At 46.9% G+C, this 25,209-nt stretch overlaps 1 protein-coding gene across 5 annotated transcripts in view; it reads right to left on the reverse strand.

The window, feature by feature from the left end:
• FBLN1 (fibulin 1) overlaps positions 1-25,209 on the reverse strand; it is a 197,259-nt gene that overhangs the window by 82,313 nt on the left and 89,737 nt on the right. For 3 of the 5 annotated variants that reach the window (XM_063928888.1, XM_063928889.1, XM_063928890.1), the window contains exon 3: positions 1,682-1,790. In XM_063928888.1, the coding sequence (XP_063784958.1) occupies positions 1,682-1,790 (109 nt within the window). Of the gene's footprint in view, positions 1-1,681; positions 1,791-4,885; positions 4,926-5,614; positions 5,744-25,209 lie in introns of those variants that run through there. The other 2 variants (XM_063928891.1, XM_063928892.1) reach the window with 2 other exon arrangements.

Raw genomic sequence — 25,209 nt, forward strand, 5'->3', positions numbered from 1 at the left:
GCTCCACATTGTATGCTGGCTACCATAGGGTACTTTATATTGTAAGCTGGTCATCAGAGGTATTGTAAGCTGGTCATCAGAGGATACTCCACATTGCGTGTGTGTTGTGGGGGAGGGGTATTTTGGTATCCTTTGAATCTACCGTGGGTTTAATATGTTTCTGCCCTGTGAATATGCGTGTACATGAGACCTATATCACTTTCCCTCTGTATAACACTGTTACCACTGGTAACGCTTGTGATCGGGTCTGTATACAATGTTTCTAGTCTTGTATAACTCCCGGGACTTTGCATAGATTTATATTTTCTTTTTCATTTGCTTTGTCATTTAGTCTGCACTCCTCTATAGGAAATTGTTTTACAATTGTCTCTACCAATACAAGTGCTCCACAATGTTATCATTTATTTTGACATTTAAGTTTCTGAACAGCTGCAGCCTGTAAATTGTAACTCGCATTCCCCTGTCACTTACTTGCGCCAATCCCCTACACTTGTTCAGATGAGTGGTTTTTGGCAGAATGTCCTCTTACTACATTACAATACTCAACATGACATGAACAATCCGCGCTGAAAATACTGCAGGCAATGGAACTGTCGCCCACGGTGCCTAAACCCCGCTGCAACTCACAGGAGCGGCTGCGTACACCGCGTGTTCATGCAAAATGCCATAAACGGTGCATGCGTGATTCTCAGCCTTTCAGTACGACCTGCAGCTTATTCTGACGATTTTTTAGAGGCGTGCGGGTCATGTCAGTGACCTTCTGAAAAAGGCCCTTTAGTAATATGGTGTTAAAAATGTATTAACTATTTATTGAACTATTAAACTGTATCACAGTCTTTTGTCAAGTCTGGAAGTCAAGTGACATGGTTTTAAAAAAAAATCTGGTGCGTTTAGTTTAAGCTGCTTTCATCAGTGAGTTCTACAGAGTGTTTTAGCTCAAAGAACTACATGACCCATCATGCCTTGCTCCAGTGCCTGAAGTTTTCTCTGCTTAAGCGTCAATCAAGTTAGAAGAACAAGAAGAAGTAACCCACTACTTTTCTTGGAAGGCAGCGAAGAGTTGTCTAAATCAAGTGCTGGGAACGGTTAGTAGTCATACATACTGTATATAAAGAGAGCTTCAATTAAATGGTGCAGGAATAAAGCATACATCATTAATTACAGCTTAAATTTATTTCAGCACTAAAAAGTATTTGGAAAGGGCAGGGTTTTTCTGTTAAAATATATCCTTATTATCAGTTGGCTTTCATTTGACCGAATAAAGGTCCTATTACACTAATGTTCTACTTTTTGTTTTGTCTAATGTGGCATTAACTAAATCAGTGATGGGCAACAGGTGGCCCCCCCAACCTTCACCAGTGGCCGCCACTTTCTGTGGCCTTTTCATTGTTTTATGGTTGATCTATCCCATCATTATTCTCTTCTTTCTGCCACAGCTCTTATTAAGCTCGGAGGCTTATTGGGGTAAAATGGGGTTTTGCGGTTCAGCGGTTCTCAGTGACACATGGAAATAGGAAGATTGTACATTTGTAGTACACATGGGCTCTAGTCTATCGTTGCACTGGTACGTGCCTTTTTTGGTTGTACGTTTGCTCAATTTTATGCTTTATCAAAAATAAGAATGATACTAATTCAGGTTTAACAGTCTGCAGCAAAATGACTGTGCTTTCAGCGTACTCACTTGCACTGCTTGGAGTCTGAGATAACGGGTAGGCCGGCACAATCCTTCTTTTGTGATGCCCACTCGTACCCACTGGTGCAGCATGCGTCATCTGTTACCTGGGCAGCAGCTGGGGGGATAACACAGGGTTCCAGTTACATATTTCAGTAAAAGTAGATACAACGTTATCATCTGGCATGGTTACATATCAGCATTCATCTGCACGAGGAAGTATTTAAGGGTGTGGTTCATAGGGTCGGCCATGTTTGGGTCGACCACTATTGGTCGACAGTAACTAGGTCGACAGGGATGCTAGGTCGACAGGGTCTCTAGGTTGACGTGGTCTAGGTCGACAGGTCAAAAGGTCGACATGAGTTTTTAATGTTTTGGTGTCGTTTGCCCCGTACAGTGACGGGGAACCTCAATTAGTGCACCGTGTCCCCTCGCATGGCGCGAGCTTCGGGCAAGGTGCCTCACTCCGCTACCGCTGCGCTCGGCACAGGTTACTATTCCCAATCGTAGTCCACGTGGATCGTTAAAAATGAAAAAATTCCAAAAAATAATATAAAAAAACCTCATGTCGACCTGTCGACCTATCAACCTAGAGACCCTGTCGACCTTGACACTCTGTCAACCTAGTTACTGTCGACCAATAGTGGTCAACCTAAACATTGTCGACTTAGTTACTGTCGACCTTGGCTGCGGTGCCACGTGGGTGACTAAGATGGACAGATGCAGTTTGAAGTCCACGACACCCATAGAGGGAAAATAGAACCTGTCACCGAGTCCACAAGGGGCTTAGTTGCGCTCGCCCCCCTGCCGGCATTCCACCGCTCGGGATGCCGATGTCGGCATAATGACATTTGGCATCCCGAGCGGCGGTAAATCATAGTGAACCCATCCACATAACTGCGTATAAGGGCGCACTGTCCTCAGTACCAAATCGGGGCAATTCTGAAAAAACTTAATGGCTGGGGAAATCGATAAATCAGGCCTGGCCAACCTGTGGCTCGGCAGCTGTTTTGGAACTACAAGTCCCAGCATGTCCTGCCATAGTTTTGCTATTAGGGAATGCTAAAACTGTGGCAGGGCATGCTGGGCTTTGTAGTTTCATAATAGCTAGAGAGCCGCAGGTTGGCCAGGCCTGCGATAAATGACGCCATATGATGGGATTCCAGCCAAAGAACCTCCATGATAAATATGTTTCTAAATAATTTATAAAACAAACTTTTGTATTTTAAAATACTAAGATTTTCAGTGATTTAGTGACTGGAATTGTTTTGACTTTTTAATCCCTACTCTAAATCCTGAGCGAATGATTCAGCCGGTTCTGACAATGGCAATCTATTTAATGAGCAGCAAACGTTTCACAATTCTACATTCACTAGTTCATAACAAGGACAATTTCTGGGAAGTGAAGGAACTGTGAGGCAAACAGACTATTACAATGAACTAGATCAGACAATACCCTGTATATGGGTTTATTTAATAACATGGTTCAATCAGAGGTACCATGTAACCCGCAGCAATCAATGAGTTGGGATTGACTTGCCTGCGGACAGGATGCCGGCGATCAGAATACCAACCGCGGCATCCCGATGATCTGAATCCCGACAGGGGAAGGTAGGTATACTGTACTTAACTCCCCCCCGGGACCCTAATCCCCCCCACCGCGCACCTTATCCCTAACCCTCGGCGGTGGTGTCTAAACCTAACCCCCCACCCCGCAGCCTAAACCTAATCCTCCCACCCTGCAGCCTAGCCCTAACCCATTCTGGGGGGTGCCTAACCCTACACCCCCCCCCCCCCCCCCCGCAGCCTATACCCCCCCCCCCTCCCCCTGGGGCGCAGCCTATCCATCCCCCCACATCATAAACCTACCCCTCCACACACACACAGTTTACATGTCCTGCTTTGCGGTGGCTGGCAGATGGTGGGGAAGGAGGGGGTGTCCCGTATTCTCTGCTCCCCTGACTTAGAGTGTGGTGCCAGGCTGTGATATAACATCATCCCGCACATAACAGTGACATATAAGACGCATGTTATAAACTGCTGACTGCCTCTCTTTCCTCCATGTCAGCAGCTGCTGCTCTGCGTGGCGGCGCTAGGCCAGTCCTGAATACTGACACTCAATGCAGCTGCCTAGGTTGGCTTAACAGTAGCGCTGGCCCTGGTTGCACAGCAGCATGACCGGTAACCACATGCAATAAATGCCGGTTGCTATATAAGGCAGAATGTAGGGCAGCTCTTATTAAGTGTTAGTCACACCCACTGCAGGGTACGTCACTTCTCAAACATAGTCTGGACATGCAAAGTCAAGCAACCCCCTTCCATAAATCAGAAGTCTCACCTAGGGGATGTGTCAGACCTCGCATAGACTGTCATTGCACAGACCTTGCTAGCTACATGATTGGTTGCTATGGGCAACTCCTCACTTTAGCTCCCTCAAAGGTTTGATACATCTACCCTCAAATCATTAATATTCTTCTTGGATTCAGTGGCGCCAAGTATCCTTATTTGTCTGGGAGTACAGGCCACCAAAGATGCCATGAACACGCCCCCCTCAGGGCATGTGTAATACCCCGCTGGATGTGTTCTTGAGTTACCTGTTCCTCCTGCTTCACCAGACAAGTAAGGAGAGTTGTCCAGACATACATAATTATCTCAATTTAATAAAGAAGATAGTTTCTTCAAAAAGACTTGCATAGCAGACAAATGGCTAATGTCTTTACGACAACATATAATTTACAACTGAGTACATTCACAAATAATTTAAACATATAGCTAAAGTAACATTTTATTGCACTGGTACTCTGTGATGGCTAAAGTTTCCTTTCACTGGAACTGTCAAACGTTCGCCTAGATCAAGTAATACAGTTCTACTACACCAGCTGTTCACATACAATCACACCCGTCAATTGTACATTACAAGCTGTATTGCTAGGAAATTGAAGAAAAACACCAAACCTGACAATGTAACACTGCAGTCATTAAGTATAAATATACATTGCACCAAGGGAACCAATAGACCTCTAGAAATGTCTGTAAAGAAAGTCAGTTAATACCTAAGCATACTTCTAAATGTATCCCAAATGGTCACGGTAATATTGTTTAATTGTGTACGATACAGTGGTGCATTTAAGGAGATAGCTATTTATTTCCTCTAAAGCAAAGTGAAGTCATGGTCTCTAAAAGGTACACTTTGCACTGACACTAAATCCTGACCGTAACAGCGTGGACACTGCAACATCCAGGCACTTGAACGGTGCAAACCCGGGTTTGTTAGTTGATCATTTTTGTTGTTAATGTGGCATTAGGTGGTGATCACTGAATTCCTTTTGCTGCAATATTAGGTAATTAGGCTCCTTTCCAATGGAACTAACGTAGCTCCCTGCCGCAGTTTATTAGCCCCTTGTTACGCAGGGATAATGAACTGTAATATAACCTTAACTGCTCCGTTCACCAAGGAGAATATTCCTGCTTTTCTTTTAAGTATCAAGCTGAATAACTTTCCACTGGAAGCTTAGTCTCTAGTATTCCCTCAAGAAGTTGTACATGCTATGGATAGCCTTTTGCTAACTAGTTTTTATGAGGTAGTCTATGCACAAACTAATATACAGTCACTTATTGGCAGTCTAATTGTGCCTGACACTGCCTGAAGGGTTGATAGTGTAGATGCTATATTAATGTTGGAGTACAGAATAAGCCTCAGGTACAGTAATTTAGTGCAGCAAAGTCTACCAATAATGCTGGTTTCTAAATAGCAGCTGTCCCTTTTGAAACTTCAGAGGTCTCTCTGTTAATCTGCTGCTAGCCTTGTCAAATGTGAGGTAGTGTAGAACTATGAGTATCCTGATGCACTGTAGTGTCTGGTTGCAGTTAGCTATTAAACCTCTCCAGATGGTTCAATCAGATTCCCAAGGCTGTCTCAGTCCTTCAAGGGGAGAATACCACCTTCCAGCCTGCCTCCTGACAGGGGAATCCACATCTGTCACTACAGTGATGTCTGTCACTGGCATCAGCTCCCTCACAGGACTGGTAAATAGCCGCAGTCTTTTCCTGAGGTAGCGCTCAGTGAGCACAGCTCCCCTCTGCTTGCCTGCTCCCTGAGGATACTCTCTGACAGGACCAATCACCCTCAGGCTAGATCACTCCGCCCCTCTCCTCAGAGACATATCACACACACTGCTCTGTGTTCTGTGTTACTCCGCCCCTCAATCCCCACTCTGTGAGGGACACCTGTGTATCTGTATGAACTATAGGGGGACATTTACTAAGCAGTGATAAGAGCGGAGAAGTGAGCCAGTGGAGAAGTTGCCCATGGCAACCAATCAGCACTGAAGCAACATCTATAATTTGCATACTATAAAATGATACAGAGCTGCTGATTGGTTGATGGGGAAATTTTTCCACTGGCTCACTTCTCCGCTCTTATCACTGCTTAGTAAATGTCCCCCTGAGTGTCCCAACAGTTTTTGTTAATAAATATTTATATATACTGTACACAGTTATGCCCCATACATACAGTATATCACTACAAGTGGTTAAACTAATGGGGTATCACACATGCCGTCATGGAGTTCACTGCTGGGAGTAGCCATGCCCCCATATAGCCATGCCCACCTTCCATAGTAGGGCCTATGCAATGTTTCTGCAGCTCCGCCCGAATTATGGCGCAGCTGTGTAATACCGGTATTGGTTATTAAGAAGAAAAAGGAGCCAGAAGGAAGGAAAATAAATATGAGAGTGCGTTACATTTATTTCTAAATGTAAAGTAAAAAGTTAATAACCATCACCTTCCAGCAGGGGGTGCTCTGCGTAATTACCCACATACCCCGTGAGTTAGGCCTGGCTCTTTGCTACAAGTCCCCTTTAACAGAAATGACTTTCTTCCAGTGCTGTATTATGTTACTGAGAGCACAGCAGAACGTGCTGTTATTTTTCAGTCTCCCGCCTTAGCCGTGATGTACGACTTGATGCCGTGTAAAAGTTAGTGGAATATTTTTTCTCGTGACAAATAAAAGTTTGAGCGGCCTGTGAGAATATTCCAGATACTGAGCGCTGAAGTGTGTGCAGGGGCTTCTGGGTGCCAGGCGCAGCGCTGGCTGTACGGCTATTTGGCAGGAAGAGCTAACACGTAATCCATCATCTTTATCCGGAGTTTCTATTAACATAACACATCTTGAGTTTATAATAAAACGTTCACTTACATTTAACAAACAAAAAGTTATAGCAGCATTTTTTTAACTAGAATCAATAAAGCAAATAAAACTTTTCAATATTTTTATTGGGGTAGATATATCAAAGCTTGGAGACAGATAAAGGGATATACTAAGCCCTGGAGAAAAATAGAGGAAATGTTCTAAGACTTAGGGGGTCATTCCGAGTTGATCGCTCGCTAGCAGTTTTTAGCAGTCGTGCAAACGCTAAGCCGCTGCCCTCTGGGAGTGTATCTTAGCTTAGCAGAAGTGCGAACGAAAGGATCGCAGAGCGGCTACAAAAAAAAATTGTGCAGTTTCAGAGTAGCTCCAGACCTACTCAGCGCTTGCGATCACTTCAGACCATTCAGTTCCGGATTTGACGTCACAAACACGCCCTGCATTCGATCAGCCACGCCTGCGTTTTTCCTTGCACGCCTGCGAGGGAGAATACGCCACCGTGCTGCAGCGTGGCGAGTGTAGCGTGCCAGCAAGGGGCTCATTTGCGCTCACCACGCTGTCAGTATGCCGGCGCTCTGGATTCCGGCGCCGGTATGCTGTGCGCCGGGACTCCGACAGCCGGCATACCATACTACACCCTCTTATCAGACATTTGTGCAAAGAAGATGAGAGTGGGAAGAGGGGAGGAAGCACAAGGGACCACCGAGTGCCAATCATACCGAATATCAGGCTGTAAGCAATCTCAGTTACCCCCAGCTATTTAACCTAACCCTCTATGAAATAAAACCAGACACTGGCATTTTCGCGCAGCGGGCGATCAGGTAGTAACTGCGCATGCGTATGCACCGAAATGCGCATCGGACAACAACAAAGGGCATCGCCGGTCGGCGATGGGATGGTGCGAAAAATCTGATCGCACGGGCGTTCACAAGGTGATTGACAGGAGGAAGACGTTTGTGGGTGGTAACTGAGCATTTATTCGGAGTGTCCGGAAAAATGCAGGCGTATCCCAAGCGTTTTCAGGAACGTTGTCTGATGTCAGCTCCGGCCCTGACCAGCCTCTTCTCATTGCACTGTAGGAGTAAGTCCTGGGCTGCGCAGAGACTGCACACAGTGGATTTTTGCAGCTCGGCGTACACATGCGATCGCACACTTGTACTGCGAATTTACATTCCCCCTGGAGGCGGCGACTATCCGAACGCAGGACAGCAAAGTTTGCAGCCCAGCGATCATGTCTGTATCACCTCCTCTATTTTTACATTTACTTTCCTGCACACTGGGGGTCATTCCGAGTTGTTTGCACGCTGCCGATTTTCACAGCGCAGTGATCAGGTTACTACTGCGCATGCGTATGCACTGCAATGCGCACGCGTGTCGTACGGGTACAAACAACATCGTTGCTGTGCAAGGATTCTAGCGACGAATCCATTCGCACAACCGATCGCAAGGAGATTGACAGGAAGAGGGCGTTTATGGGTGTCAACTGACTTTTCTGGGGGTGGTAGGGAAAACGCAGGTGTGTCCGGGCATTTGCAGGGCGGGTGTCTGACGTCAATTCCGGGACCGGACAGGCTGAAGTGATCGCAAGGGCTGAGTAAGTCCAGACCTACTGAGAAACTGCAGAAAACTTTTTCGCCCCACTCAGCTGCACAAGCGTTCGCACACTTGCAAAGCAAAAATACACTCCCCTAGAGGCGGCGACTATCTGATCGCTGCTCTGCAAGAAATAGCTAGCGAGCGATCAACTCGGAATGAGGGCCACAGTGCATATGGAGTTAGGAACATGTTGAGGTTAGTGTCCCTTTCAGCAGCATTCTCTGCAGGGCACATCGGATGGCATCACTCAATGGGCAGGTCAGTTACATGTAGTGTACACAGGTATATACAGTATATCGTATGTATGTATATATTCATTTGCATGGCACTGCCCTGCACATTAAAAAAAACTAGGAGACTAAACAGTAAGTAATGAGTGTATCAAGATCAAAACCTTTGTTTAGGATTGCATATCCCATTCCCAAGAGCTTACAATCTAAAGGCACCTAATAAATTGGCCATTTAGCATATATAGGTACAAATAATTATCAGGTACGTAAAATACAGAACAGGGTCTCCTATTTTGGAAGATGTTGGAATTCGTACCTTCATCGGCCAGGAGACTTGTTTGCTCACTTAAACAGACTTTATAAATCAATCATGAATCAAAATAATGAATGTTTCAGCGGAACACCCCTTAAAGTGTTATAAAATAGAGATTCTTGCTTCCGTGTACTGGATCCATATTGACGGAGAGCGGGGAGCCAGGATGATGACATTTGCCTGCGGCTGGCCAGATCTCTAGCTGGAAGGTACACATTGTCTAGGGCTGTGAAATTTTACTAGATGTCTCGTCTTGGCGAAGTTTCTATATGTGTCCTGCCATCGCTCTACTATATATAAAGTGTTACTCCAACACCTTCAGGCAACTTTCTCGCTGATCAAAAACATTTCATATCTCTGACCCAGAGCTCGCTTTACTATACAGTATGTACAGATAATTTGTAGATTAGACTTCTGTAGACATATGTACTGTCTATAAGGAGTAACACTTAAAATATAAATCACTTTTAGGTGGCTTTTAATAGTTATTCAATAAAGGGGGAATTCCGTTCAATGCTTTGTTCAACCGGGCATCACCCCCATAGAGGTGAGGAGCAGCCTTAAGGGGCCTACACACAGGGCGTTATCTTGAAAGACATGAACGATATCGTTCATAAATGAATGATAAATCGTTCATATCTTGCAGTGTGGATGCATCAACAATCGTACCCGCAATCGTTCAACGTTGATCGATCATCGTTGATACATGCCAGTCAATTTGGACGATATAGATGTATGTACTCTCATATCGTCCGAATTGACCATCGATATCATCCAGTGTGCAGGTAAAATCGACCATCGATAATATTGATGGTCGATAATATCGATGGACGAAAACATTGCCCAGTGTGTAGGCCCCTTTAGCCTTTCATTATATAGAATGTGTTCACCATGCAGCTGGATGCACATTAAGGTTAATGACCCACAGGAAGATTGCAAGCTCCATGCGCTAACCTAAGCACCGAGCATCAGGCCTATGTCTAGAACGGCACTGTACGTGGGTGGCCCATGTGGATGTGACGCAACTGTTTGGCATCAGCAATTGGATGATGTCCAGTTTACTCTGTTGCTTGTTAGTACAATTGGCAGTGCTCACAATGTGGGGGAGATGTATCGAAACTGCGAGAGAGAGATAAAGTGGAGACGTTTCCCACAGCGACCAGCTTCCATTGATCTAGCACAGTCTATGAAATGAGAGTAGCTGATTTGGTTGCTATGGGCAACCTGTGCATTTTATCTCTCTGGACGGTTTGATACATCTCCCCCACAGACTGTTAGTGGTCAGTGCCACTACTGGTAGTCCTTTCACAGTCAATGCAATACACATGGGGGGTAATTCCAAGTTGATCGCAGCAGGATTTTTTTTAGCAGTTGGGCAAAACCATGTGCACTGCAGGGGAGGCAGATATAACATGTGCAGAGAGAGTTAGATTTGGGTGTGGTGAGTTCAATCTGCAATCTAATTTGCAGTGTAAAAATAAAGCAGCCAGTATTTACCCTGCACAGAAATAAAATAACCCACCCAACTTTAACTCTATCTGCACATGTTATATCTGCCCCCCCCTGCAGTGCACATGGGAGGTCATTCCGAGTCGTTCGCTCGGAAAATTTCTTCGCATCGCAGCGTTTTTCCGCTTAGTGCGCATGCGCAATGTCCGCACTGCGACTGCGCCAAGTAAATTTGCTATGAAGTTTGGATTTTTACTCACGGCTTTTTCTTCGCTCAGGCGATCGTAGTGTGATTGACAGGAAATGGGTGTTACTGGGCGGAAACAGGCCGTTTTATGGGCGTGTGGGAAAAAACGCTACCGTTTCCGGAAAAAACGCAGGAGTGGCCGGAGAAACAGAGGAGTGTCTGGGCGAACGCTGGGTGTGTTTGTGACGTCAAACCAGGAACGACAAGCACTGAACTGATCGCAGATGCCGAGTAAGTCTGGAGCTACTCAGAAACTGCTACGAGGTGTGTAATCGCAATTTCTCTAACGTCCTAGTGGATGCTGGGGACTCCGTCAGGACCATGGGGACCAGCGGCTCCGCAGGAGACAGGGCACAAAAATAAAGCTTTAGGATCAGGTGGTGTGCACTGGCTCCTCCCCCTATGACCCTCCTCCAAGCCCCAGTTAGGTTTTTGTGCCCGTCCGAGCAGGGTGCAATCTAGGTGGCTCTCCTAAAGAGCTGCTTAGAAAAAGTTTTTTAGGTTTTTTATTTTCAGTGAGTCCTGCTGGCAACAGGCTCACTGCATCGAGGGACTTAGGGGAGAGAAGTGAACTCACCTGCGTGCAGGATGGATTGGCTTCTTAGGCTACTGGACACCATTAGCTCCAGAGGGAGTCGGAACACAGGTCTCACCCTGGGGTTCGTCCCGGAGCCGCGCCGCCGACCCCCCTTGCAGATGCCGAAGATGGAAGAGGTCCAGAAGCAGGCGGCAGAAGACTTTTCAGTCTTCCTGAGGTAGCGCACAGCACTGCAGCTGTGCGCCATTGTTGTCAGCACACTTCACACAGCGGTCACGGAGGGTGCAGGGCGTTGGGGGGGCGCCCTGGGCAGCAATGTATTATACCTTTTTATGGCTAAAAATACATCACATATAGCCCTTTGAGGCTATATGGATGTATTTAACCCCTGCCAGATCTCACAGATTCCGGAGAAGAGCCCGCCGAAATAGGGGGCGGGGCTTATTCTCCTCAGCACACAGCGCCATTTTCCTGCTCAGCTCCGCTGTGAGGAAGGCTCCCAGGACTCTCCCCTGCACTGCACTACAGAAACAGGGTAAAACAGAGAGGGGGGGCACTTTTTTTGGCGATATTAATATATTTAAGCTGCTATAAGGATACAACACTTATATAGGGTTGTTCCCATATATATTATAGCGCTTGGGTGTGTGCTGGCAAACTCTCCCTCTGTCTCCCCAAAGGGCTAGTGGGGTCCTGTCTTCAATAGAGCATTCCCGGTGTGTCTGCTGTGTGTCGGTACGTGTGTGTCGACATGTATGAGGACGATGTTGGTGTGGAGGCGGAGCAATTGCCGGTAATGGTGATGTCACCCCCTAGGGAGTCGACACCGGAATGGATGGCTTTGTTTATGGAATTACGTGATAATGTCAGCACATTACAAAAATCAGTTGACGACATGAGACGGCCGTCAAACCAGTTGGTACCTGCCCAGGCGTCTCAGACACCGTCAGGGGCTGTAAAACGCCCTTTACCTCAGTCGGTCGATACAGACCCAGACACGGACACTGAATCTAGTGTCGACGGTGAAGAAACAAACGTATTTTCCAGTAGGGCCACACGTTATATGATCACGGCAATGAAGGAGACTTTGCATATCTCTGATACTACAAGTACCACAAAAAGGGGTATTATGTGGGGGGTGAAAAAACTACCTGTAGTTTTTCCTGAATCAGAGGAACTGAATGATGTATGTGATGAAGCGTGGGTTAACCCAGATAGAAAAGGGCTAATTTCTAAAAAGTTATTGGCATTATACCCTTTCCCGCCAGAGGTTAGGGCGCGCTGGGAAACACCCCTTAAGGTGGATAAGGCACTCACACGCTTATCAAAACAAGTGGCGTTACCGTCTCCTGATACGGCCGCCCTCAAGGATCCAGCTGATAGGAGGCTGGAAACTACTCTAAAAAGTATATACACACATACTGGTGTTATACTGCGACCAGCCATCGCTTCAGCCTGGATGTGCAGTGCTGGAGTGGTCTGGTCGGATTCCCTGACTGAAAATATTGATACCCTGGATAGGGACAGTATTTTACAGACTTTAGAGCAATTAAAGGATGCTTTTCTTTATATGCGAGATGCTCAGAGGGATATTTGCACTCTGGCATCGAGAGTAAGTGCGATGTCCATATCTGCCAGAAGAAGTTTATGGACACGACAGTGGTCAGGTGATGCGGATTCCAAACGGCATATGGAAGTATTGCCGTATAAAGGGGAGGAATTATTTGGCGTCGGTCTATCGGATTTGGTGGCCACGGCAACTGCCGGGAAATCCACCTTTTTACCTCAGACCCCCTCCCAACAGAAAAAGACACCGTCTTTTCAGCCGCAGTCCTTTCGGTCCTATAAGAACAAGCGGGCAAAAGGACAGTCATATCTGCCCCGAGGCAGAGGAAAGGGTAAGAGAGGCCAGCAAGCAGCTCCTTCCCAGGAACAGAAGCCCTCCGCGGGTTCTGCAAAGCCCTCAGCATGACGCTGGGGCTTTACAAGCGGACTCAGGAGCGGTGGGGGGTCGACTCAAGAATTTCAGCGCGCAGTGGGCTTGCTCACAGGTGGACCCCTGGATCCTGCAGGTAGTATCTCAGGGTTACAGGTTGGAATTCGAGAAGTCTCCCCCTCGCCGGTTCCTAAAGTCTGCTTTGCCAACGTCTCCCTCAGACAGGGCGACGGTATTGGAAGCCATTCACAAGCTGTTTTCTCAGCAGGTGATAGTCAAGGTACCCCTCCTACAACAGGGAAAGGGGTATTACTCCACGCTATTTGTGGTACCGAAGCCGGACGGCTCGGTAAGACCTATTCTAAATCTGAAATCTTTGAACCTGTACATAAAAAAATTCAAGTTCAAGATGGAATCACTCAGAGCAGTGATAGCGAATCTGGAAGAAGGGGACTTTATGGTGTCCCTGGACATAAAAGATGCTTACCTGCATGTCCCAATTTGCCCTTCACATCAAGGGTACCTCAGGTTCGTGGTCCAAAACTGTCATTATCAGTTTCAGACGCTGCCGTTTGGATTGTCCACGGCACCTCGGGTCTTTACCAAGGTAATGGCCGAAATGATGATTCTTCTGCGAAGAAGAGGCGTATTAATTATCCCTTACTTGGACGATCTCCTGATAAGGGCAAGGTCCAGAGAACAGCTGGAGGACGGAGTAGCACTAACCCAAGTAGTGCTGCAACAACACGGGTGGATTCTGAATTTCCCAAAATCTCAGTTGACCCCGACAACACGTCTGCTGTTCCTGGGAATGATTCTGGACACGGTTCAGAAAAAGGTGTTTCTTCCGGAGGAGAAAGCCAGGGAGTTATCCGAACTTGTCAGGAACCTCCTAAAACCAGGAAAAGTGTCGGTGCATCAATGCACAAGAGTCCTGGGAAAGATGGTGGCTTCTTACGAAGCAATCCCATTCGGCAGATTCCACGCACGAACTTTTCAGTGGGATCTGCTGGACAAATGGTCCGGATCGCATCTGCAGATGCATCAGCGGATAACCTTATCGCCACGGACAAGGGTGTCTCTTCTGTGGTGGTTACAGAGTGCTCATCTGTTAGAAGGCCGCAGATTCGGCATACAGGACTGGGTCCTGGTGACCACGGATGCCAGTCTGAGAGGCTGGGGAGCGGTCACACAGGGAAGAAACTTCCAGGGAGTATGGTCAAGCCTGGAGATGTCTCTTCACATAAATATACTGGAGCTAAGAGCGATTTACAATGCTCTAAGCCTGGCAAAACCCCTGCTTCAGGGTCAGCCGGTGTTGATCCAGTCGGACAACATCACGGCAGTCGCCCACGTAAACAGACAGGGCGGCACAAGAAGCAGGAGAGCAATGGCAGAAGCTGCAAGGATTCTTCGCTGGGCGGAAGATCATGTGATAGCACTGTCAGCAGTGTTCATTCCGGGAGTGGACAACTGGGAAGCAGACTTCCTCAGCAGACACGATCTACACCCGGGAGAGTGGGGACTTCATCCAGAAGTCTTCCACATGATTGTGAACCGTTGGGAAAAACCAAAGGTGGATATGATGGCGTCTCGCCTCAACAAAAAACTGGACAGGTATTGCGCCAGGTCAAAAGACCCTCAGGCAATAGCTGTGGACGCTCTGGTAACACCGTGGGTGTTCCAGTCAGTGTATGTGTTTCCTCCTCTGCCTCTCATACCCAAAGTACTGAGAATTATACGGCAAAGGGGAGTAAGAACGATACTCGTGGCTCCGGATTGGCCAAGAAGAACTTGGTACCCGGAACTTCAGGAGATGCTCACGGAAAATCCGTGGCCTCTACCTCTAAGACGGGACCTGATTCAGCAGGGACCGTGTCTATTCCAAGACTTACCGCGGCTGCGTTTGACGGCGTGGCGGTTGAACGCCGAATTCTAAGGGAAAAAGGCATTCCGGAAGAGGTCATCCCTACACTGGTTAAAGCCAGGAAGGAGGTGACTGCACAACATTATCACCGCATTTGGAGAAAATATGTTGCGTGGTGCGAGGCCAGGAAGGCCCCCACGGAGGAATTTCAATTGGGTCGATTCCTACATTTCCTGCAAACAGGATTGTCTATGGGCCTCAAGTTGGGGTCCATTAAGGTTCACATTTCGGCCCTGTCGATTTTCTTCCAGAAAGAATTGGCTTCAGTTCCTGAAGTCCAGACTTTTGTAAAAGGAGTACTACATATACAGCCCCCGGTTGTGCCCCCAGTGGCACCGTGGGACCTTAATGTAGTTTTGGATTTTCTCAAATCCCATTGGTTTGAGCCGCTCAAATCGGCGGATTTGAAATATCTTACATGGAAAGTAACCATGCTACTGGCCCTGGCTTCAGCCAGGAGAGTGTCAGAATTGGCGGCTTTATCGTATAAAAGCCCATATCTGATTTTCCATTCGGACAGGGCAGAACTGCGGACGCGTCCTCATTTTCTGCCTAAGGTGGTGTCAGCGTTTCACCTGAACCAGCCTATTGTGGTGCCTGCGGCTACTAGCGATTTGGAGGATTCCAAGTTGCTGGACGTTGTCAGGGCATTGAAAATATATATTTCAAGGACGGCTGGAGTCAGAAAATCTGACTCGCTGTTTATACTGTATGCACCCAACAAGCTGGGTGCTCCTGCTTCTAAGCAGACGATTGCTCGTTGGATTTGTAGCACAATTCAACTTGCACATTCTGTGGCAGGCCTGACACAGCCTAAATCTGTCAAGGCCCACTCCACAAGGAAGGTGGGCTCATCCTGGGCGGCTGCCCGAGGGGTCTCGGCATTACAACTCTGCCGAGCAGCTACGTGGTCGGGGGAGAACACGTTTGTAAAATTCTACAAATTTGATACCCTGGCTAAAGAGGACCTGGAGTTCTCTCATTCGGTGCTGCAGAGTCATCCGCACTCTCCCGCCCGTTTGGGAGCTTTGGTATAATCCCCATGGTCCTGACGGAGTCCCCAGCATCCACTAGGACGTTAGAGAAAATAAGATTTTACTTACCGATAAATCTATTTCTCGTAGTCCGTAGTGGATGCTGGGCGCCCATCCCAAGTGCGGATTGTCTGCAATACTTGTACATAGTTATTGTTACAAAAAAATCGGGTTGTTCTTGTTGTGAGCCGTCTGTTCAGAGGCTCCTACGTTGTCATACTGTTAACTGGGTTCAGATCACAAGTTATACGGTGTGATTGGTGTGGCTGGTATGAGTCTTACCCGGGATTCAAAATCCTTCCTTATTGTGTACGCTCGTCCGGGCACAGTATCCTAACTGAGGCTTGGAGGAGGGTCATAGGGGGAGGAGCCAGTGCACACCACCTGATCCTAAAGCTTTATTTTTGTGCCCTGTCTCCTGCGGAGCCGCTGGTCCCCATGGTCCTGACGGAGTCCCCAGCATCCACTACGGACTACGAGAAATAGATTTATCGGTAAGTAAAATCTTATTATTGCGAATACATCGTTCGCAATTTTAAGAAGCTAAGATTCACTCCCAGTAGGCGGCGGCTTAGCATGAGCAAATCTGCTAAAATCCGCTTGCGAGTGAACAACTCGGAATGAGGGCCATGGTTTTGCCCAACTGCTAAAAAAAATCCTGCTGCGATCAACTTGGAATTACCCCCATGGTTCTGTTTACGAGTAGCAGCAGAGATGAAATCCGCACGCAGAATCCCCAAGCTGATAAACTTGTCCAGACACAAGAAAAACTCTCAATCCAGACAAATAAAATAAATACGTTTTGTAGCTGTTTTCAGTCAAGGAATCAATCAGACACAGAGAATAACAATATTGTATGATCGCAGTCAGACCCTGAGCCAAACACGCAGTTACAGAGCTGCAAGAACGGATTCCACATTTTATTCCATCCATGCCAAGTCCCTTTTCCTCCTAAATGAAGCATTTAGAAACCAGATTTCAGAAACAAATCAGGACTTCTTGAAAATAAACAACTGTCTGGCTGACACTTTGGTTTCGCCCAATTTTCCGAAGACGCAAGATCGGATCATCTGCGTGAACTTCGGACACCTGGGTAACCCTCGGGTTACTCAGGACGGTTGGTGTAGTTACTCAGCAAGGGCCACGCATCACGCTCAGCACACATCTCCCCCCATCGCTCAGCACACATCTCCCCCCATCGCTCAGCACACATCTCCCCCCATCGCTCAGCACACATCTCCCCCCATCGCTCAGCACAGCGCGATGGGGGGGGGGCAATTATTTCACCCAGCTGTGAAATGAGCGATATGCTAGATTGTGCCAATCTAGTACCGGCGATAGCACATCGCTGTGGGGGCATACAGATGACAGGTCCGTGCTTAAAATCTGAGCAATCTAGTTAGAATGTTTAGATTTTAAGAACGGATCTCTCCGTGTGTACCACCCTCGAGAATCACATTGGTTGCAGCGCTCTACAGAATAGACTGAGGTGCTTTTTAATTGTATCACAGGATAAGGATCTGGCACTAGGGCTAATTGGGGAAAGGTGGATTTAGATAAACCTTCTAATCCGGATATTCTCCTCTGACATCCACTCTCATTCACTGCCTAATCCTCTGACATTCCCAGCTGGGACCCCCCGTGCAGTGGGAGGTGAGAGGCCCCGGGGCTATAGGACCACACGTAGACCTGAACTTCATTATGATTCTCCTAAGACCAAACTTCTAACAAAGGGGGTAATTCAGAGTTGATCGCAGCAGCAAATTTGTTAGCAGTTGGGCAAAATGGGATGCAGTCAATTTACCTACAATCAAAATCCCGACGGTCAAAATCCCGACAACCATTGACCTGCGGTCAAAATCCCGACAAGGACAAAATCCTGACATGGTCAAAATACTGACATTTAAAATGTCGACAGGTCAAAAAGTCAAAATGAGTTTTTCATGATTTTTTTTATTGAAACCGACTTGTTCATACTTTACCATCCCAGTGGACCTTGAAGCGAGCCATGCGAGGGGACGCAATACACTTATACGGTATCCATGTCAACCTATGTCAACATACGCACAAAAAAACAATGAAAAACTTGTGTTGATTTTTTGACATGTCGACACTTTAAATGTCGGTATTTTGACTTTGTATTTTAAATGACGGTATTGTGACCTTGTCAGTATTTTGACCTTGTCGGGATTTTGACCGTCGGTCAATTGTGGTTAGGATTTTCACGGTCTGTATTTTAATTGTAGGTATTTCATACTGATCCCGGGCAAAACCATGTGCACTGCAGTGGTAGGAGGGGGGGGTAAGATGTAACATGTGCAGAGAGAGTTAGATTTGGGTGGGTTATTTTGTTTCTGTGCAGGGTAAATACTGGCTGCTTTATTTTTACACTGCATTTTAGATTTCAGTTTGAACACACCACACCCAAATCTAACTCTCTCTCTGCACATGTTATATCTGCCTCCCCTGCAGTGCAAATGGTTTTGCCCATCTGCTAACACATTTGTTGCTGCGATCAGGTCTGAATTAGGCCCAAAATTCACCTGTTAGTAGTATCCATAAACATTACAATGCACCGTCTCAGGTTAGTTTATACAGCGGTCTGAAAGCTGGGATCCCGCAAGAGTGCTATTCTGACTCTTGGAATCCCGACTGCCGGGAACGCATCCCGTTACATATCGTGGTGCTCACTAGGGGGGTAATTCCAAGTTGATCGCAGCAGGAATTTTGTTAGCAGTTGGGCAAAACCATGTGCACTGCAGGGGAGGCAGATATAACATGTGCAGAGAGAGTTAGATTTGGGTGGGTTATTTTGTTTCTGTGCAGGGTAAATACTGGCTGCTTTATTTTTACACTGCAAATTAGATTGCAGATTGAACACACCCCACCCAAATCGAACTCTCTCTGCACATGTTATATCTGCCTCCCATGCTGTGCACATGGTTTTGCCCAATTTCTAACAAAATTCCTGCTGCGATCAACTTGGAATTACCCCCAAGGAACCACAAGAGCGGATTCATTGCAAACAGGCATTCTTTCTCAATATCATTTTTCTTATTGTAATCCAAACGCAACAAAACCATTAGTCTCAGCGACCAAAAGAAAGCACCAAATAACATAGAAACCGAATACAACCATGACACGCTTCTAGTCTAATTGTAGGACCCCCCGCCCCCCTTTCCCGCAACAATCAGAAATGTGGGATGGGACCCCTGTAATCCAAGAGAGCGGCCTTGACACTGCAACGGAATGAGATTGTTGGGTCGACCCTATGTCAAACACTATTCGTCGACAGACACTAGGTCGACACGTGGAAAAAGGTCAACATGGTTGTCAGGTCGGCTTGAACAAGGTCGATATGTAAAACGGTCGACATTAGTTTTTTAGGAGTGTTTTTTTGTGTTGTTTTCTTCATAAAGTGACGGGAACCCCAATTAGTGCACCGTGTCCCCTCGCATGGCTCGCTTCACTCGCCATGCTTCGGGCAAAGTGTCTCGCTCCACTCCCATTGCGCAGCGCTCGGCACAGGTTACTATTCATAATCGTAGTCCACGTGGATCGTAAAATATAAAAAAATGTAAAAAAAAAATATATATTTTTTAAACTAATGTCGACTTTTTACAGGTGTCGACATATTGTCTCGACCAATAGTGGTCGACCTATTGACTGTTGACCTAAGTAAGGTCGACCTAAGAGTGGTATACCCACGGCAACCACGGCTACTTGCCACTGACAAGCATTGGAAGATGTGTAATCGCCGCTGTGTTCATTTCTACCCGGTTCTCATGCGGGTGTCAGTGGCAGGTTAGATAGTTAGGAAGTGGAATTTGGGGGAGATGTATCAAACCTTCTAGAGAGGACAGGTGATAGTTGTCCAAAAGCAACCAATCATATTCTAGTTATCATTTTATAGAATGTACTTGATAGATGACAGCTAAAAGCTGATTGGTTGGGCAACTTCTCGACATCTCTCTAATCTTTAAGAGACTTCCTGACCACAGTGGGGGTAATTCTGAGTTGATCGCAGCAGCAAGTTTGTTAGCAATTGGGCAAAACCATGTGCACTGCAGGGGAGGCAGATATAACATGTGTAGAGAGAGTTAGATTTGGGTGGGTTATTTTGTTTCTGTGCAGGGTAAATACTGGCTGCTTTATTTTTACACTGCAATTTAGATTGCAGATTGAACACACCCCACCCAAATCTAACTCTCTCTGCACATGTTATATCTGCCCCCCCTGCAGTGCACATGGTTTTGCCCAACTGCTAACAAAAATCCTGCTGCGATCAACTCAGAATTAGGCCCAGTGTTCCTTCATCTGCTCTATACAAAGTGCAGCATTAAAGCCATCTATCATCTCGGTGTGGCTGAACTAACAGCCTCACTAATTCCATCCCCCTGAATGGGAGCCGCTTATTTACACACTCACCAGACCTCAGTGTTTTTGCCTTTGATCACATATTTCAGAAACCTCCACTTGTCTCAAACCTCCGCCATTACCAAAGATTAAATGACAAGTGTCCCTTTGAACCTGTGTTCAGGAATAACAAATCCTTAGCACCTGAGTAACAGCTAACGCTTCAGGGACTCAGTCCCGACCCAGAGTAAACGTTGGATGATCTTCAAAGAGCCCAGGATGGCGAATTCACTGCAGAACCCAGAATATCCGGCACTCACAAAATCCTAAGGCAGGCGTGTCCAAACTGCGGCCCTCCAGCTGTTGTGAAACTACATATCCCAGCATGCCCTGACACAGTTGTCCTGTCAGAGAATGCTAAAGCTGTGTCAGGGCATGCTGGGATGTGTCGTTTCTCAACAGCTGGAGGGCCGCAGTTTGGACGTGCCTGTCCTAAGGTCTTAGGTGTGGGGATAAGTAACAAGGTGGAGATGAGATAGAATCAAAAAGAAAAAGAAATTTCTCTGAAATAATGATACAACTACAGATTGCAAAAATACCAAGTAAAAACTAAAGGCAAGAGCAGGGGGCTGGTTACCTAGAAGTAGGATGCGGTCAGGGCCGGAAATTAAGGGCCGCATGGGACTGAGGCTAAAAAAAGTATCAAGAGCCTATTGCGAGCAGGGGAGAAGCTGTGGCCAGTGCTGTGTGGGTGTGACCAATGATGTGTGGGTGTGGCCAGTGCTGTGTGGGTGTGGCGTTACTGCACCCTGTGCTGCACCCGCCCCCTGACGGCGCTCAAGCCATCAACTAAGCCATCCAGGGGGGCCAAAGGGTGGGTCACATTGATCCGGCTCACTAGCCTGCTGCTGTGAAATGTCTTACAGACACTCTAAAAAGCAGGACCACTCCCACGGCACTAGGGGAGAAGACATAACGTTTCTCGCCACACAGTGCAGGAGCCGCGAGTCGGAGCAGGACGTGGGCTGCAACGGAGAGAAAGTACTGCTGTGACGGCACCACCCACAGCCCCCTCCTTACAGCCCTGCCCTACCCTACCTGCCCCAATGTCTCACTAAATAAGTAACCAGGGTCGGACTGGCCCACAGGGGAATAGGGGAAACCACCGGTGGGCCCCACTGCCTGTGGCCCACCTCCTCCTGTTATTAATCTTCTACATTACCATGCACGTACAAGCAGTGTTTACTATATATATTTATCAAGGGACCCAGCCCATGCACTCTCTGCTGGTTAGCCGGGACTCTGTGGTTGGCCACACCTCCACTATTGCCTGGCCACACCCTTAAGCATGGGCCCCTACCACTGCATTTCCCCGATGGGCCTTTCTTGCCCCAGTCTGACACTGTAAGTAACTATTTAATAAAAATGACAATATGAATGCAATTGTAATACTTATAATTTATGTGCAGTGGTCTGAGAGCATGTGGGGTCATTCTATGGAAAATGGGAATGTGTGGGAATGGGAGGAGGTCCAAATGGCATGTGGGGGAATATTTGAGTAAGTGAAGCTGAATACACACGGTGCGATTTTCCGTGCGATATGGACTATATAGACCCTTTCCCACTAAACTTGGGCCTGGGTAGCCCTGGCAATAACCTGGGTTATAAATATAGTGGAAAAGGGGTATATCATCTTCCAGCTGTAAAGCGCAATGGAATTTGCTGCACTGTATAAGAAACTGTTAATAAAATAGAGCACATTGCAGGATTACCCAATGCATTTGCTTGCAATAAAAGCAAACATTAGAACAAGGTGGTCTCCAAAAAACTAAAACATGTCATATCCAACCCTTGCCTTTTATCCACATCCCCCAACGTGCTGTATTGTTGAGGATTATCACACATCATCAAGATGGCCAAGATTTTGGGGAAGAGGTACAAACAATGGGGGTAATTCTGAGTTGATCGCAGCAGGATTTTTGTTAGCAGTTGGGCAAAACCATGTGCACTGCAGGGGAGGCAGATATAACATGTGCAGAGAGAGTTACATTTGGGTGTGGTGTTTTTATTTCTGTGCAGGGTAAAAACTGGCTGCTTTATTTTTACACTACAATTTAGGTTGCAAATTGAACACACCCCACCCAAATCTAACTCTCTCTGCACATGTTATATCTGCCTCCCCTGCAGTGCACATGGTTTTGCCCAACTGCTAACAAAAATCCTGCTGCGATCAACTCAGAATTACCCCCAATGGCAACTGTACTGAATGATGAGCTCTGCAAGCATAATTTATGAGCACCATCCATAAAATAAAATCCTCTAACAAAAATGTGTTGGATGCCTTAATATTTAAATTAGACAAATCCAACAGTAAACTAAATGTGCTCTTTATATGACAGCTCAGTATAATCTATTTAACTGTTTTGCAACAGAGAATTACTACAGAACCTGACTCTGAATAACACAATGTGTACTCCATCAGATCATGAACTTTGGATGTCGCCTAAATGGAGAAAGCTGATGTCTGTATACTGATTATTATGTCATCAAGTCAGCCTCTTGGAGATCACGGGAAGGTCTGGGATAGTAATCTCATTTCTGGCCGTTTTACAGTTTGTCCTCAGTCCAGAACCCCTCCTGAACGGTTCCATATAATATCACAGTCTCGCTATGTAGATTAATAGCTGGTGTGCGGGGAACACATACATAGACAGTCATTCAGCAATATACAATAGGACCCTTTGGAAAGAAAGGAAGCAATGGTTATAATGAGCGACTGATCATTGGCTGCACTACAATTCAAGTGTAGGTGTGCAGCATGCAGTATTCCCATGTACTAATAGAGTAGCTCCACTTAAACCTGCTTAACCATTTCTCAAACAGCAAAGTGGGACTGAGCAAGCTTCTGTTCCACTTCTACAGGAGTATTACTGCACATAATTAGGTTGCTAAGGGGGATGGTACAAAACCATGGAGAGAGATAACGTACCAACCATTCAGCTCCCAACTGCCATGCCACAGGCTGTGTTTGAAAAATGTCAGGAATTGATTAGTTGGTAGTTTATCTCTCTCCCAGATCTGTTGAATCTGTCCCTCACGATTTTATTACCTTGGAGCTTTGCTGACCAATCAAACAAGCTCTGGTTTTGCACTACTTCAAGAAAGAGAAGCGCCCCTTCCTAAACAATGCCTGCTTTCTGCAGAGCATAGAGGGGCTATTTATCAAAGCTTCGAGAGAGGTAAAGTGGGGAGAGATAAAGTACAATTCAATCAGCTCCTGCCATGTGACACAGTAGTTGACACTCCTGCGTCCTGCCATGTGACACACTGTTTGGCACACCTGTATCCTGCCATGTGACACAGTGGTTGGCACACCTGTGTCCTGCCATGTGGCACAGTGGTTGGCACACCTTTGTCCTGCCATGTGGCACAGTGGTTGGCACTCCTGCATCCTGCAATGTCACACAATGTTTGGCACACCTGTGTCCTGCCATGTGACTCAGTATTTGGCGCACCTGCATCCTGCCATGTGACACAGTGGTTGGCACACCTGCGTCCTGCCATGTGGCACAGTGGTTGGCACTCCTGCATCCTGCAATGTCACACACTGTTTGGCACACCTGCGTCCTGCCATGTGACTCAGTATTTGGCGCACCTGCATCCTGCCATGTGACACAGTGGTTGGCACACCTGCATCCTGCCATGTGACACAGTGGTTGGCACATCTGTGTCCTGCCATGTGGCACAGTGGTTGGCACACCTGCGTCCTGCCATGTGGCACAGTGGTTGACACTCCTGCGTCCTGCCATGTGACACACTGTTTGGCACACCTGCATCCTGCCATGTGACACAGTGGTTGGCACACCTGCGTCCTGCCATGTGACACAGTGGTTGACACTCCTGCATCCTGCCATGTGACACAGTGGTTCACACACCTGCGTCCTGCCATGTGACACAGTAGTTGGCACAACTGCATCCTACCATGTGACACAGTAGTTGGCACACCTGCGTCCTGCCATGTGACACAGTAGTTGGCACACCTGCGTCCTGCCATGTAACACAGTAGGCACACCTGCATCCTGCCTTGTGACACATTGGCTGGCACACCTGCGTCTCGCCATGTGACACAGTAGTTGGCACACCTGCGCCCTGCCATGTGACACAGTGGTTGGCGCACCTACATCCTGCCATGTGACACAATGGTTGGCACACCTGCGTCCTACCATGTGACAGTAGTTGGCACACCTGCGTACTGCCATGTGACACTGTGGTTGGTGCACCTGCCTCACTGCACTGCCATCACGGGTCATACTTGACTACGTTCAAGTATGTTACAGCTACATAATGGGGCTAAGATGGAATCAGGGAGATTGCCAGACTCTTTAGGGAGTCAGGGAGATTGCTACTATTTCAGGGAATCAGGGAGCGTTGGTAAGTTTGTCAAGGGTTTGATTGTGACTTGGACCCTATCTATGTGGAGTTTGTATGTGTGTGTGGGTTTCCTCTGGGTTCTCCAGTTTCTTCCCACCATCCATAAACATACTTGTAGGTTAATTGGATTCTGACACAATAAATAAATAAATAAAAGCACACTCTGTGTGTGTGTGTGTGTGCAGTAGGGAATTTTGGGAACGATTTATCAGATCTTGGAAAGAGAAAAAGTGGAGAGAGATAAAGTACCAGCCAATCAGCTCCTAGCTTTCATTTGTCAAACACAGCCTGTAACATGGCAGTTAGGAGCTGATTGGCTGGTGCTTTATTTCT

Source organism: Pseudophryne corroboree, chromosome 6 (genome assembly GCF_028390025.1).
Source record: "Pseudophryne corroboree isolate aPseCor3 chromosome 6, aPseCor3.hap2, whole genome shotgun sequence".
Taxonomy (NCBI): Eukaryota; Metazoa; Chordata; class Amphibia; order Anura; family Myobatrachidae; genus Pseudophryne; species Pseudophryne corroboree.